Source organism: Vidua chalybeata, chromosome 4 (assembly GCF_026979565.1).
Source record: "Vidua chalybeata isolate OUT-0048 chromosome 4, bVidCha1 merged haplotype, whole genome shotgun sequence".
NCBI classification, from domain to species: domain Eukaryota; kingdom Metazoa; phylum Chordata; class Aves; order Passeriformes; family Viduidae; genus Vidua; species Vidua chalybeata.
The window spans coordinates 65,499,781-65,513,754 of NC_071533.1; the positions used below are offsets into that span (position 1 = coordinate 65,499,781).

The 13,974-nt window shown below is 41.9% G+C and overlaps 1 protein-coding gene across 1 annotated transcript; it reads left to right on the forward strand.

The window, feature by feature from the left end:
• The first annotated feature begins 2,149 nt into the window (after window positions 1-2,149).
• Window positions 2,150-9,749, forward strand: SLBP (stem-loop binding protein). Its single transcript, XM_053940659.1, has 8 exons — window positions 2,150-2,410; window positions 2,677-2,808; window positions 4,996-5,100; window positions 5,615-5,674; window positions 5,935-6,066; window positions 6,632-6,781; window positions 8,017-8,101; window positions 8,779-9,749. Exons 1-8 carry the CDS (start codon window positions 2,367-2,369, stop codon window positions 8,893-8,895), a joined length of 825 nt encoding a protein of 274 aa, XP_053796634.1. The 5' UTR covers window positions 2,150-2,366; the 3' UTR covers window positions 8,896-9,749.
• The last annotated feature ends 4,225 nt before the right edge of the window (window positions 9,750-13,974 follow it).

The window sequence follows — 13,974 nt, forward strand, 5'->3', positions numbered from 1 at the left end:
GTATTTCTTGGTTGAAGGTATTAGACTAGACATAGCATAACCAATCTGCCTGTGGCAGTTGAATTTTGGGCAGATTTATTGCCTAATCCAGATTCTGGATGCTTGAACAAGCTATGGTAGCACAAGGGAAAGAATGAAACAGATGAAGTTTGAGGTCTGCTAAAGTAATATCATGTAGTGCTGCCACTGGATGTAGAATCATCCTGTGTTCTAATTAGTAACCTCATTAGTCTAAATAGAGCAGTCAAAACTGGAATGCTGCCTGTCCACGCACTTGTTTACCTACCCAAGGCTGTCTGACACAGTTTGCAACTGAGGTAAGTGAAGCAGAAGTCTGGCACTCCACCCCCAGTTTTTCCTTTAATTTTACCCAACTTAATTAAATCCCTGCATAAATCTGTTCTCAGTTTATAATTAAACCAAAACATACCCTGAACTTCAGCAGACAGGTTTCAATTTCTCTCTAGAAATGACAAGTATCTTCTGTTGGCATGCTTCCACTGGGAGAATTTCCTTATGGATGATACATTATCTGTGCTTGTGGAAACCATCCTTCACAGCCAGTTCTGAAATGCCACGGGTTGGGTGTACTTTATTTTGTTTCTAAAACTCCTTTGAGGTCACATCTGAGGATATTTCCTCCCCTTAAATTCCCACCATGGTGTGAAACTGCTTTTCTGAAGGACTTTAGTTGCTGACAAGGACAGAAAGATGCTATGCAGCTGTAATCCCTGAGCTATGTCCCAGCAGATAGTTCTGCTGGATAAACTGAATTTAATTTGTAGATAGTGTTGTGCTAAAAGTACAGTGTGGCTTCCAGACTGTAGCTGTCCTCTGTTTGCCTTGCTTGGGTGTGTTCAGGTAAACATGCTGGTCTAGCTTGTCAAAGCCAGGCTGAAGGGAGGGGAGTTTGTGCATGTTTTGAATCTCTGCTGTATTTCAAGCATGACCTTGGTTCAAGAACACAGTTCTGTTTTCCATAGCAATGTATGGGAAAGAAGAGGTGCCAGCAGAGCAGACTTTTCTGCAGGAATGTGGATGTTCGTGCAGATGCCACACAGAAGATGTGTGAGTTTGTACAAAATTTAACATGGTAAGGCCAGGCAAGAGGAATGGAATTTTCAAAGTAAACCCCTTCATGCACAGCAAGGCTGGAGTGTATCTTTATTTTAAAAAATCAAAACCAAACACTGTCTGTTATTGTGTGCTCAGAAAGTTTCTCCAAAACCATTGCTGCACTTTGATAGTTGCTTTAGTGTTTTAAGCTGATTAGAAAAACCCACCAAACAAATTTTTGTTTGCTGCTTCTGCCATCTGTTTTACCAGATGTGGTACCTGGGGACATGGTTTAGCGATGGACTTAGCAGTGCCTTGTTAATCATGGTTGTACTTGATGATCTTAGAGGACTCTTCTAACCTTAATGAACCTGTTTTTATAAGGCTTTTTTCAACCTTTGTAATCCTGCAATTGTAAGGCCAGAAGAAAACCATCTCTCTGGAGTGTCCCACCAGTCTTCAGGCTGCAAATGTATTATTGTTAAAAGCTGTTTGTGTTCTGCTGGAGTTCTTCAGGTTGTTTCTAAATTACTGTTCTAAAATGTGAGTGTATGCCCAATAGCAGGACCAATGGGATCTCACTGTGCATGCATGTGCAAGTAAAAACCCCAGAAAGGTCCACGAACCAAGGCATATCCACGTCGTGTCATTACCCAGCCTTCTTCACTATTGATACGGAATTTAAAGCCATGTCACTCTGAAATTTATGTGGTAACTGTCTGGCGTGGGGTTTGAACGGGCCCTTGAACTACCGTGTGCGCTTCATCGACTGTACAGCCTTGCCGGGGACCGTCATCCTTCATATTTAAATCGCGGGAATTTGTGTTTTTCTTTTTGTTTGGGCCGGATTTTTCCCTGTTGTTTCACGTGAATCCCGCCGCCACCGCGCGCCAAAACCGCGCGCCGCCGCGCTCGATTCTCCCGCCAACACGCCCCGGGGGCGGGGCCGGGCGGTGCGGGCTGAGCCATTACCCTGGCGGGGGGGTGGGGGATGTGTGTGACCGTGTAAGGGCGCGGGGCGGCCGCGGCGCTTTCCCGCTCGCCCCCCCTCCGCACCTTGTCCCCGTGGAGGCGCCCCGCGGGGAGGCGGAGCGGGCGTGTCGCTCAGCGCCGGCGGGAGATGCGAAGGGGCTGAGCGGGAAGGCGGCTGCGCTCCCTCGGCTCTGCCTCACCGCCAGGCTCTGCCTCACCGCCCGCCTCAGCTGCCCTCGCCTGCCAGTCCCTCATCGCCCGGCCCTCCTTCACCGGCCGCCTCAGCTCCCGGCGCCCGGCTCTGCCTCCAGGCCTCCCTCCCGAGGATACCCCGCGCCATGTCCTTCCGCCAGAGGAGCCCGCACGGCAGCACGAAGAGCAGGTAGGGCCGCCGGGCTGAGGCGGGGGTGGCGGCGGCGCCGGGCCTCGTTCCCCCCCTGCTCCCCGGCCCTCGCTCCCCGGCGTCCCGCGGCGGAGTTCTCTGAGGGGGTGGGGGGGGGGCGCAGCGCCCCCTCAGAGGGCCCGCAGCGAGTGGCGTCGCCTCTGTGCGTTGGTGGGAGTGAAATCGGTAAACAAGCGCGGTCTCTGGAGGAGGTTAAAGCCCTAAAGCCCAGCTGGGTGCTCGTGTGTCGCTGTGTTTGTCCCCAGCCCGCAGCACCCCCCGCGCTGGGCCCAGGCGCGGAAACGCGGCGCCGATGGGAAGCGGCGGAGGCAGAACGAGCCCGAATCCTCCGTGTTTGAGGAAAACAAGCCCAGGCCTGAGGACAGCCGGCTGGACAGGTGAGCAGTGGTGACAATGGCAGCGACTTCCTGCTCTTTTGTTCACCAGGAGCTGTTGTACTGACCCTTCTACTCAGTTTTCCAAGCCCCGCCTGTTTATCAATCGCTCATCAGCCATAAATAGCTGGTCTTAAAGGAGGGAAAAGGATCGAGTGCAGTGCTCGTATCTTGGAGTCAGTTCTTAAGAGTCAGCATTTTTCATTCTTACCTCTTGAAATACGTCCTTGATAATTTATGTCCTATTTCGTGCTGGTTTACTGTCATTTATCGAGGACTAATACTGTACAGGCCCATTATATTTCTAAATACAGGCCTGTGTATAAACAGTTGTGGTAAAATTGAAGTGAATTACAAAAATTCAATTCTTAGAAAAAAATCTATTTTCTGTTTCTGAAGGGAGTACAGAGAAGTTGTGTTATATTTCAGCACATTTGTGGAGGGGTCCAGATTTGACGTCACCCCATAACGCTGCCTTCTGTGTTTGCTAGCACAGCTGGACTTAAGTATCTTATTTGATATAACATTGACAGTCTGAGCTGTTCATGCCAAGGTCTCTTTATCTTTAATCACTCTGATCTGTGATGGGAATTGTCCCCACAGCCCAGTTGATGGAATCAAGGCTTCTTGAAAACGGGGTAGGTTGTGCCCACCCATTTTCCTTTGCTGACAATCGGCAGGGAACACGTTGGTCAGTGGCTCAAGTTACACTATCCAGAGCAGCTTAAACTAATTCCAGGAAGCATGGTTGAACAGCAGCACAAGGATGAAACTTTACTGGTAGTTCCAAGGTAAACAAGCAACACTTCTGTGTGTCTCCCAGTATTGAATTGTGCAGACATACTTCCTGGTTTCAGTTTGGATTGAGCTCTGACTGAAATTGCTTTCTTCCTCTGCCAAAACTACTTTTTGTTTATGCCAATCCGACCATGTCAAATTAAAATTCTTAAAAGTAAAGAGGATCAGGATGGAGGCTGGGTCATCTTGATAGTCACAGCACAGGTATAGAATCAAAGAAGTGTTGAGGAAAAAACTCAGGAGCTGGGACCAACTGGGATTCTGCTGTTTGTTCTCTACCACAGGAGAGCAATAACTGAACATGGCCTGTATTCTCTGCAGATCTAGAAATTGGTATAACCAAAAGTTAAAAATCCTTGGAGCTTGAACAGATCTTTGCAGAGGGACCTGTACTGTTTGATATGGATTTTTAATTTTGTCAAGTTGGTAACTGGTTTTCATCTAAAAATAACTTAGTTTGAATTTAACCAAACGTTCAAAGTTGTGCAAACCAATTTGGGAGCAGGGAGGGAGTTGGAGCTGGCTTTGGTGCAGATGGATCTAATTCCCTGACACCAAGGGACATGTTTGCACAGAATCCTGGAAAGTCTCCAAAGCCTTTCCAGATCTGCTGGAAAAACTCTGCTCTGTAGGATACAGTTTTGAGTTTTACTTAGGGAAAATTGGTCATCAGGAAGACAGACAGGGGAAACACAGAATAATCTGAATGCAGGCAGCAGTAGGTGTTTGGGAAGGGATATGAGCTTATTCCCCTGCAAGAGTCTGAACCTGCTTGTGATGCTAATGGGCTGCAGCAAAGTTGTTAAACCAGTTTGCAAAAGCATTGCAAATCTCAGTTTCCTAGCTAAAATAGGATGGTTTTGTGCCTTTGCCTTCTCTACTAGGCATATATTTACATGGAGCAACTGCTGGTGCTATCTTGTAATTTTAATTAATTAGCTTTGCAACTTAATTCTGTGCTCCAGTTTTTATCTCTAACACAGCTAATGAGTCTGCAGTGATCAAATAAATAATTGCTAAGTCATTTAGTGGAGTGAAAACAAGTAAGTAAACTAATAAAGTTGATATTTCATGTACCATTTTCTGAAGAATATGAGCTGGAATTTACTGAAAACATGGGCTGGGTTCTGAAGCTACAGTGGTAGGTTTCTATAGATACCTATATCAATTTTAAGAAAACCCAACACAAACCACACAACCTCAAGGTGGAAGTCACAGCTGATGCTTAATTTTACAGTGTTAAAATCTTAATAAAACACAAGGTGTTCACAGCCATTTTGAGTACTGTAAATAATTACATTTAAGGGACCAAGCTGTGAGTGGGGGAGGTAAATACAATAACCCAAACTTTTAACATAGAGCCTTAATTTTTTTTTTTTTTTTCCTTTCTAGTTTTACAACACCAGAAGGTCCTGGACCCCTTTCCAGGTGTTTAGACTGGGGAACTGCAGTGGAAGAAGATGAAATGAGGACCAATGTTCACAAAGAAATCGCAAGGTACACCCTGGGTGTTTAAGATGAAGTCGTGAAAAGAAGAGAAATGGAAGTTGTCTTGTAGAATCTGTTTCAACTTCATCATTGTAGTAAAATCAGGCCAACCTTAGCCTCTTGTCTGCTGCTTTTAGATTAGCTTTGGGTTAAGTCCTGCAGGAATGTCATGGGATACTCTCTGGAGATTGGATGTGTATCCCTAAGTATCTTCCTTTTGGAAAAAGCTTTTCCGAATTTCTTAGATTAAAATACTTAAAATACTCTCTCACTAATGACTGTTTTTTCATATCATTACTATAAGAAGTTACTTTAGGGAAAATAGTCAGGAAAATAAAGTCCTTGTATTTTTATTGTTTTTAAGGGAAAACTGAAACATCCATTTTATAGCGAAAAGGTCTTTGCAATGTCTGGGGTGCTGCTGCTTTTCTGAAAAGTTAATTTAACAGTGAGCTGTGACAGTGCAGCCTTCGTGTTCTTCTTTATGTATCTAATTTCTTAAAATTGATTTGAATTCTTACAGACACAGAAGAAAACTCCTGATAAATGAATTTTCAAGAGAAAGGAAGTCCTCCTCAGGAAGGTAGGTTAAATTTCTAGCTTAGTTGAGGAAAATCTTGAAAATAGAATTTTCGTTGTACCGTGTTGTTTCTTAAAACATACAGTTTAAAATAGTTCATCTCAAGACTGTTCCAACACCATGGTTTAGTAACACCCCGAGCATTTGTTTGAGAAGTTTTAACATGTTTGTTTATTTATAGCCTTTTACTAGTGGGTTTGTTCGAGTGTCAGTGGTTTTCTAGTAGTCCCAAACCTACAATGTTTTGGGTTTTTTTTCTTCAGTTCCGATTCAAAAGAGTCCACGGTGACAGCAGAACTTGAGACAGATGAGGTGGTTTTGATGAGAAGACAAAAACAGATAAACTATGGAAAAAACACAATTGCATATGATAGATACATTAAAGAAGTTCCTAGGTAAGCTGCTTGACTTTCTAGAAAACTAAATGTCCACCTGCAAGTCCTACCTGTTCTTTATAAGCACATTAATGTACTAAATTTGGTATCCAATACACATTCAAATAGAAGGCATCTACAAATTAAACTTTTACACTAACAGTCAACTGAGGTGTGGTTTAAGGTTTTATTTTAATGAGTCAGTACATAAGAAATACCTCATGCTGCTGAAATGGAAATGAAAGTTCTTTTGGATGTGCTTGTCAATGAGAGGAAATGAAACTGCTTTTTGCAGTCAGTTTTCTCATGAGTTAACTACAAGATAAAATGGGCTACAGTTGCTATTGAGTTTGGAATGAAGTTTTTAGATCTATGAAGGATAATTCTTTTTTATTATTATTATTTTGTTTGACTTGGAGTAAGAAAAACTAAGAAGTTTGTATGGAGCTGGCAAACCTTTGCTTGAGTACTGGAACTGCACGTTGGTCTTTCCTCATAAATAATGCAATCAGTTAACATTTAAAGCTATGTTATGTATGTGTGAATAAAGCACTGATCGATTTTTTCATGTCTAATATTTGAATAGATGCCATCGTATACCAGGAGTTCATCCCAGAACTCCAAACAAATTTAAGAAGTACAGCCGTAGGTCATGGGACCAGCAAATCAAACTGTGGAAAGTTGCCCTGCATTCCTGGGATCCTCCAACTGAAGGAGGATGTGATCTGCAGGAAATGTATGTACTGAGTATTCAAGATGCTGTTATAGAAGTTATGATGTGAAGTCTCATGTTTAAGAAATAAACACCACCCCCAGCATAGTTCTTTTTGAGAGAAGTCAGTGAGTGCTGAATGTTTTCCCTAATTATTTTTCTACACTTAGTGCTGTTCAGTTTCTTCTCAGTCAAAATATCCAGTAGCTTCCTGATCTTTGCCCAGTATCCTTGGAAGGGTATATATACATATCCCTCACTTTTTTAATGGTGAAAGCAGAGCCAGTTCTGCACTGCTCTGTAAAATAATCACCACACCATTGATATGAGCCAATTCTTTCTGAGCAGTCTTCAAATTTTCTGCTAGGAGCAGGGCTGGAGAGTTCTCACTAATGGCAGGTCTCCTGAATATTGAGCTTGGACCAATCCAGTGTACAGGAACCTGCCTCACTCTTCTCACTTGCTAGTTCAAGAACAGTGGTATAAAATGTTTCTTTTCCAGAGAGGGAGAATTGTGAACTCATCCCAAGCTCAAAGCATAGCCACAAGTGTTCACAGCCCAAACTCTAGAAGATGTACAGGGATGCCCTAGATATTTTCCTCTGTAGAAAGCAATACAGCTGATCAGCAACATGAGGCAGAAAACTGGCAGTAGAGAATGAAGGGGACAAAGATGGAGCTTAATTCCTCAGCAGGCAGTTTTGTGTTAATAGTGTTTTTCCTTAATGGCATGCTGATTTTTAAAACTACTGCAGAGCAATAGGATCTAAAAGAAAAGCTTCCCTTTAGCTTCCCTTTACATGCTATCAGTGTGAGGGGAGTTGGTCCTTCAGCCAGAACCCTGCTGTGTGCACTGGTATTGAAATACTACCTTCAGATGCTGGGGTCTGGGTCTGTGTATAATGGATATTAAATCTTTGCAAAACAGATGGATGAAAACCTCATCTGGGAAAAAAAAAATTTCATTCCTCTCCTGTAACATTTGAATTAAGGCATTGCTTCAGCACTGGGTTTTTGTCTTTGACAAGTTGCAGTATTCAGTCTCAAGACTTTTAATTCAGTCCTTGGCCGTTTTGGCAGTACTGAGCTGTCCTGCAGTTCTGTTTGCTCTCCCCAGTTTGCCACCACTGTCCCTGTAATCTTTGTAGGTCTCTTTGCTCTCCTCTGGCCATGTTTTTTCAGAACTGCACAAAAAAGTGCATCTTAACACTAAAAAAATCAATTTGTTTTATGCTATATTCTTCTAAATGATTTTACAGTTGTCCTGTTGACCTTGGTGAGATGGAGACAGAATCTGTTGGAAGCAATTCTACTGAATCTCAAACGAGCTGTCAAGATAATGATGTAAGCATATCTGTCATTTGCATAACTATTTGTTAATAATTAGTTCATTGCTTAGAATTATATCCAGAGCAGCCTGAATACCTAGATCCCATCATCTACTTTGCTTAGGGACTATATATAAAGCTGAGCAATCTTGAAATTCAGGTATTTTCCAACTATAGCCATTATCTGTCTGTAGTCTCGGATTTAGAGAATTAGAACTTAAATGGTCATCTCAAATTAAAAATATCCCACTTTTCATAGCCCACAAAAGAAAATTTATCTGTTAATGTACAGTTGAAATACTACTTTATATTGCAATATATTAAAATAGGATGGAATTTCCTTGTCACACAGAAGTAGGCTCCTTTTATGTCCAGAAAGCACTTGTTACTGCTGATCATTAAAGATCTAGGAATGCTTTGCTTACTGGATTTATTTTTCTAGTATTAAATGTGTCATGTTTCCATGTTTGCATTATATAGGTCCTTGGAACACTTGCAAGGTATCTTCAAATGTGGTTGGATTGGCAGAAGCCTACATCTCTTTAATATTAAGATTAGCATTGAGTTTTCATGGCCTTTAAAGCATTTGTAAGCCTTTGTTATAGGGTGGTTTAAATGAATTACAGAAGTTAATTGAATTACCTGTACTAATAACCTTTTCTTAAGTGGTAATTAATTGCCTTTCCTTTCCAGGATACCTGTTCTGGCACTCCCACCAAAGTTAGACATGTTGACTATCAAGCAGAAGGAGAATTTGACTTGGAAGTGTGTTTGAGTGAGCCACTGAAAGAATTTGATACTGTGAGTTAAATAGTCTTGTGCAACCTGTTTTAGAGAAAGTTTATTTTAAATTTGAAAGGTTAGCTTGATCCATAACCTGTTAATAGTAAGAAAGCTTAAGCAAAATTGAAGACTGTTCTTAAAGCTGTGATTGGTCTAGATATTCTCCAGACCAGACTTATGTAAAATTGCAATTAAGTTGTGTGACTTCTTGTTAACTTTTTTATTTATGTATATCAGATTTTTTTATAAAACTTTTCAGCAGTAAAACTAGCCAATGGCAGTGCTATCCTCTAGTAATTATAAATAGCACAGCAAGATCTTACCAATTTCCCCCCACTCCCTCCCCCACTGTGAACATGATTTCAGTTGTCCCCCTGCAGATCAAGAGCCAAGTAGGGGGATTTTTTTTTTATGTTACCTTGCTTTTACATATGGCTCTTGTAACACACCTGACCTGAAGTAATGCACGTGGGACTGAACCATGTGGCTGATTACTACTAGTAAGCCCATCTACTGCAGTTACTGCAACTACCTTACCTTAAAAAACCACTTTTTTTGCAAAAATGTTTCAGAAACAATTGGAAGTTTAATATCCTCAAGAAATTGGAGGTTGACATAGTAAATTCTATGCAATAATGTTGGGGGTTTTTTAGAAGTAGTAGCCTTAATTTGAAATTTGTAAATATTCATCAGTCATTTATTAATGCAGTGAAGAAAACATGTCTAGGGAAAGTGCTTGATTCTTTCAGTTTTCTGGTTTTAAATGTAAAACTGTTGTAAGCGTTACCAACTGTACAGATTTTCTGCTGAGAGCAGTTCGTGTTTCTATTGCTTTTGTGTGGGATGTTGCTGGAAAATAAACAGAACTGCCTTTACTTTTACATGTGACTCTTCATTTCCTGCTAGCAGTGCTCTGTGGATAATGAAAGGCAGGGAAATGCTGAAAGCCAAGTGTCCGGTATTGGTACTAAGCCAGGATATATCTGTGTTAGCACCATCTTCTGACTTTGAGGAGACCTTAAAATCTATTTACATGGCCACCAGAGTGAATTTGAGACAATTTTGTGTAGTAGATGTCCATTAGCTGGTTGCCAAGTTCTGTTCTATAGGAAAAACTGCTAGGAGAGCTGGATGAACACTTCAGTCTTCTTTACTAACAGGACATCTTTTACAGCCACCTCACCTGGTTTTATCTCTTAAAATGGAGTTTCTGGGTGTTGATGTTACACCCCTTAAACTCATCAACTCAAGGGAGCATCTCAGCTAGTAATATTGCTTACAGCTATCTGATTTGTTAGGCACTTTTGAAATCAGGTAACTTGATGGGGGAACTGATCTGATGGGGAAACTTCCAAGAGGAAGCAGTGGCATTGGGATACGGTTGCTGCTAAGCTGTGATGTTAAGGAGACAGCCTTCCTAACACGTATTTTTTCCAGAGAAGGCAACAAAATGGTAGTTGCCTTCTACATGGACTCTGCACCCTCTGTTCTTCCCAGATTGCTTTTTTTCATGTCACATTTTCTGGCCACGCTGTTCCTGGTTGTTCTTAAGTATTTTTGGTGTGTCAGTCTGTATCTATCTGAGTATCAGAACTTGCCGGTAGAATTGGTTTCTTTAAAAGACGTTTTTCTATCCTGCTGTAGCTACCCAAACAGGTTGGATCAGTGGGATATTCAGGAGATTCTTTAGAGGCTTCTGAGGGGTAAGGTTACTTACACCTGGTTTTGAAATAAGGAAGCACATGGGTTGGGACAATCTCTTGAGCACAGATGCAGGCTGGGGGATGAACAGGCGGAGAGCAGCCCTGAGGGGAAGCACTTGAGGATGTTGGTGGGTGGATGAGAAACTTGAAGTGACTCAGCCATGTGCACTCACAGCTCAGAAAGCCAGCTGTGTCCTGGGCTGCACCAAGAGCAGCGTGGCCACCAGGGCAAGGATGGGGACTGCCCCTGTGTGGGACCCCACCTTGAGTGCTGCATCCAGCTTTGGGGTGGAATGTGGGGGAAACATTCTGAAGAACACTAATCCCTGGGCAGGGTTCAGGCAAGATGCACTCCTCTCTTATAATGGAGCACACAACAAATAATTCTTTGGCAAATGTCTTGAGTTGCTTTTAAATTTCTGCAGAGTAACTTCTCAGTGGTTAGTCCATAATGGGGTATATAATTTGAGATTAATCCAACTAACCTGCTACTACTCAGACAAAGTTCTCAGCACAGGCCTTGGGATATGACCCTCCTGCATTGCCTGTGCCCTGCCCCTGAACTGTGCCCTCCTGTACATGACCCTGCCCTGCTGAGATGGGTGTTGCCTCTCACTGTGCTCTATTCTGTCACATTTCAGTGTGCTCTGTCACTTCTGCTTCAGACTGTAAGATTCTATGTCACTGGTTTTTTGGGGTTTTTTTTGGCTAATTTATCCCTTGTTTTCCTGTGGTGTGCTCCAGCTTGCTTACAGATATCTTAATTCTGTTGATCTCATTGAAAGCAATCTGAGATGCTGTTCAGCTTTCACTTCTGTGCAGCATACTCACCCAGGAACCAGGTGGGTATGATCCAGGCTAGAAATATAGCTGGTCTGTGTTCAGTAGCTGTTTGTGAAACAGGCTCAGATTTGTTACTTTTTCCTGAAGGAACTGGCTATCCACAGCAGTGTTTTCACTACAACAATTCCCCTTTGTCTCAGTTACTTAGATCACTTCGTTTTTATGGTTGGTATTTAAAGAGAGCACTCAGTTTGGATGTTTTTCCAAAGGTCCTGAACACCAAATTGGAAAAACCACATAGAGTTCTTTGCAATAGAATTAAGCCCTCTAGTGGTTAAGTGTGGGCTAACCCCATCCATTTAGGGCAGTACCTGGTAATAGAGGAATCTAATGGAAAAACAATGTCCATATGTTCAGTTGTGCATAGTTGCATGCAGTGGAGTTTGCTTCAGATGGAGAACAACCAAGTACTGCTGTCAAATTTTAGCCTTATTAGGTTAAATTCTTCTAAAAATAAAACAGAGCAGGTTGTTCTGTAGGCAGCAAAACCTGTCAACCCTGCTTTTTATAGACCTGTGCCTTCTGGTTTGTGTTTCTCTTACTCCCTTCACACCAAGCCCTGTCCCCTTTCAGCATCCTCATGCCCTGCCTGGCTGACAGCAGTCGTGGCTGTGGCTAATTTAAAGCTCCATCTGTTTTGGCTGGGCCATTGGTACATGTGTGTGGGTAGGGTAGCAAGCAGAACATTAAAGAGCTGAGCTGTCCCAGCTTGTCCTTCACTTGGGCATTAATTGGGTCTCCCTTCATCATTCAGCTGTTGTCACATAAACCATAAGGGAACATATTTACCTTTCTGTTCAGTACCTGGACAGCCAGTTCAAAAATTAGGAGTGACAGGACAGATTTTGGAAAAGACTTGCCAGTACAACACTTTAATGCTCTAAGGAAGCCAAGCTAAAACCGGCTTTCTTCCATGAATCCATTTTTAAGTCCAAAATACCATTCAACAACTTTCTGTTCATGCAAGTATTTGCTGGGGTTATTTTCAGGATTATCTGTTTTATTGTGTTCCTACTGTAAATAAGAGCATATGAAGAGCATCAACTGTGTATGTGTGAGGATGGATCTGTATGGAAACCTGGGGGATCAGGCACTTCTTTATCAAAACTGGGCTAATAAAAGACCCCTTTTAAAAGAATTTTGACCTTACTGGAAGTTCTTGCTCTTCTGTGTTTTCATATGGTTTCTCATAATGTGAGGATTGGTTTCTAGCTGTTGAATACTAAGTTTGAGTGCTTCCTGACAACTAGGGATAAATTTACCAAAATATTATATAAATAGTTAAGAGATTGAAGTTACTTTGTGAAGTGTCAAAAATCCATTTCACTTTCAAGGAAAACTGTAGATAGAATGTAATATATATACTTTAGTTAGAGAAAGTGTTAATGCTGAGCAGAATTTACTCCAGTTGTGCACTGTTTAGTTTTGTGGCATCGGGATAATACCTAAATGCAAAACATGCAAGGAACCAAGATTTAGCAACTGCCACTGCTGGCCCCCACTGTATTTTTTGATTACCAGTCCTGTTCACTCTGAGCTTGTCACTTACCTCTTGGATTGTTCAAGCACAAGAGAAAACTTATTTACCCAAAAAATGCTGATTCATACACTCAAGAAATAACTTCACTTTGAGTGGAAGTTTGGAACTTGTTTGGTGGGTTAAAGTGGGGCCCAGCTGTCTGTGTTGGGACCTTTCTATCTGTCCAAGTGTATTGAGAAAGTTTCTGGGAGGCACAGGAGTGGCTCTAATTATTAGCAAAAACAACGTTCCCTTTTGTGTTTCTTTAGAAAGGGGCTATTCCATTTCTGCTGAGAAATACTTTGTTTTCAGAAATATGAGTGCCATATAGAGATGAAGATTTGGGCCTGCTCTTTCATTCCACTTTCATGTGCTGGAATCAAAGATACTTTGGAGCACTGCAGAGGGCAGTAAAAGTGCATGTTTAATTACAGGCACACAAAAGGGAGCTCTGAGTTGCTTTACATTTGTTGTAAATGCCAGGAATCTAATTATACTTACTGATTCTGACCTCAGGAGCAACCCATAGTCCCAATAAAGCCCCTTCAAGTCTGTCATCTTTCACTGTTCTTTCCATTTCCAGTTTCACTTGATCTTAAGCCCATTATTACAAAGAATGGAAGATAATAGTAACTTAACAGCAGACAGAAGAAAAATGGACTTCGGGGGGGAGAAAAAGTCCTCCTGGCAGACAGTACGAACCTGCTTGCATTTAAAATCTTTAGTGATCTACAGTGGAAGTGTCTGAAAATGCTTATTTAAGTTGTTTTAGCTTCACTTTTGTGAAGAACAGAAAACTATTTTTTCCTGAGGAGTTGAGATTTCCCAGGGAAAATTAATTTCAGGATTTTATCCACAGCTGGCTAGTTTCAGAATATTCCTGGACATTGAATCCATATTCCTTGACATGTGTTAGAAAGTATTTGTCTCGCACACCTACCAAGCCCTCACTGCTCTGTACTGCTGTCTGAGGTAAAGTTACACCTTGTAGTTGGAGTGTTGGATGTGAAATCATAGCAGGGAATTAGCAGCAACTGAAAG

Excerpts from the sequence above, each read along its gene's own strand:
- SLBP (XM_053940659.1), top strand. The coding sequence starts at position 2,367 with ATGTCCTTCCGCCAGAGGAGCCCGCACGGCAGCACGAAGAGCAG. Across the intron at positions 2,411-2,676 it reads CACGGCAGCACGAAGAGCAG|CCCGCAGCACCCCCCGCGCT; the intron begins GTAGGGCCGCCG and ends GTTTGTCCCCAG. Across the intron at positions 8,102-8,778 it reads CGAGCTGTCAAGATAATGAT|GATACCTGTTCTGGCACTCC; the intron begins GTAAGCATATCT and ends TTTCCTTTCCAG.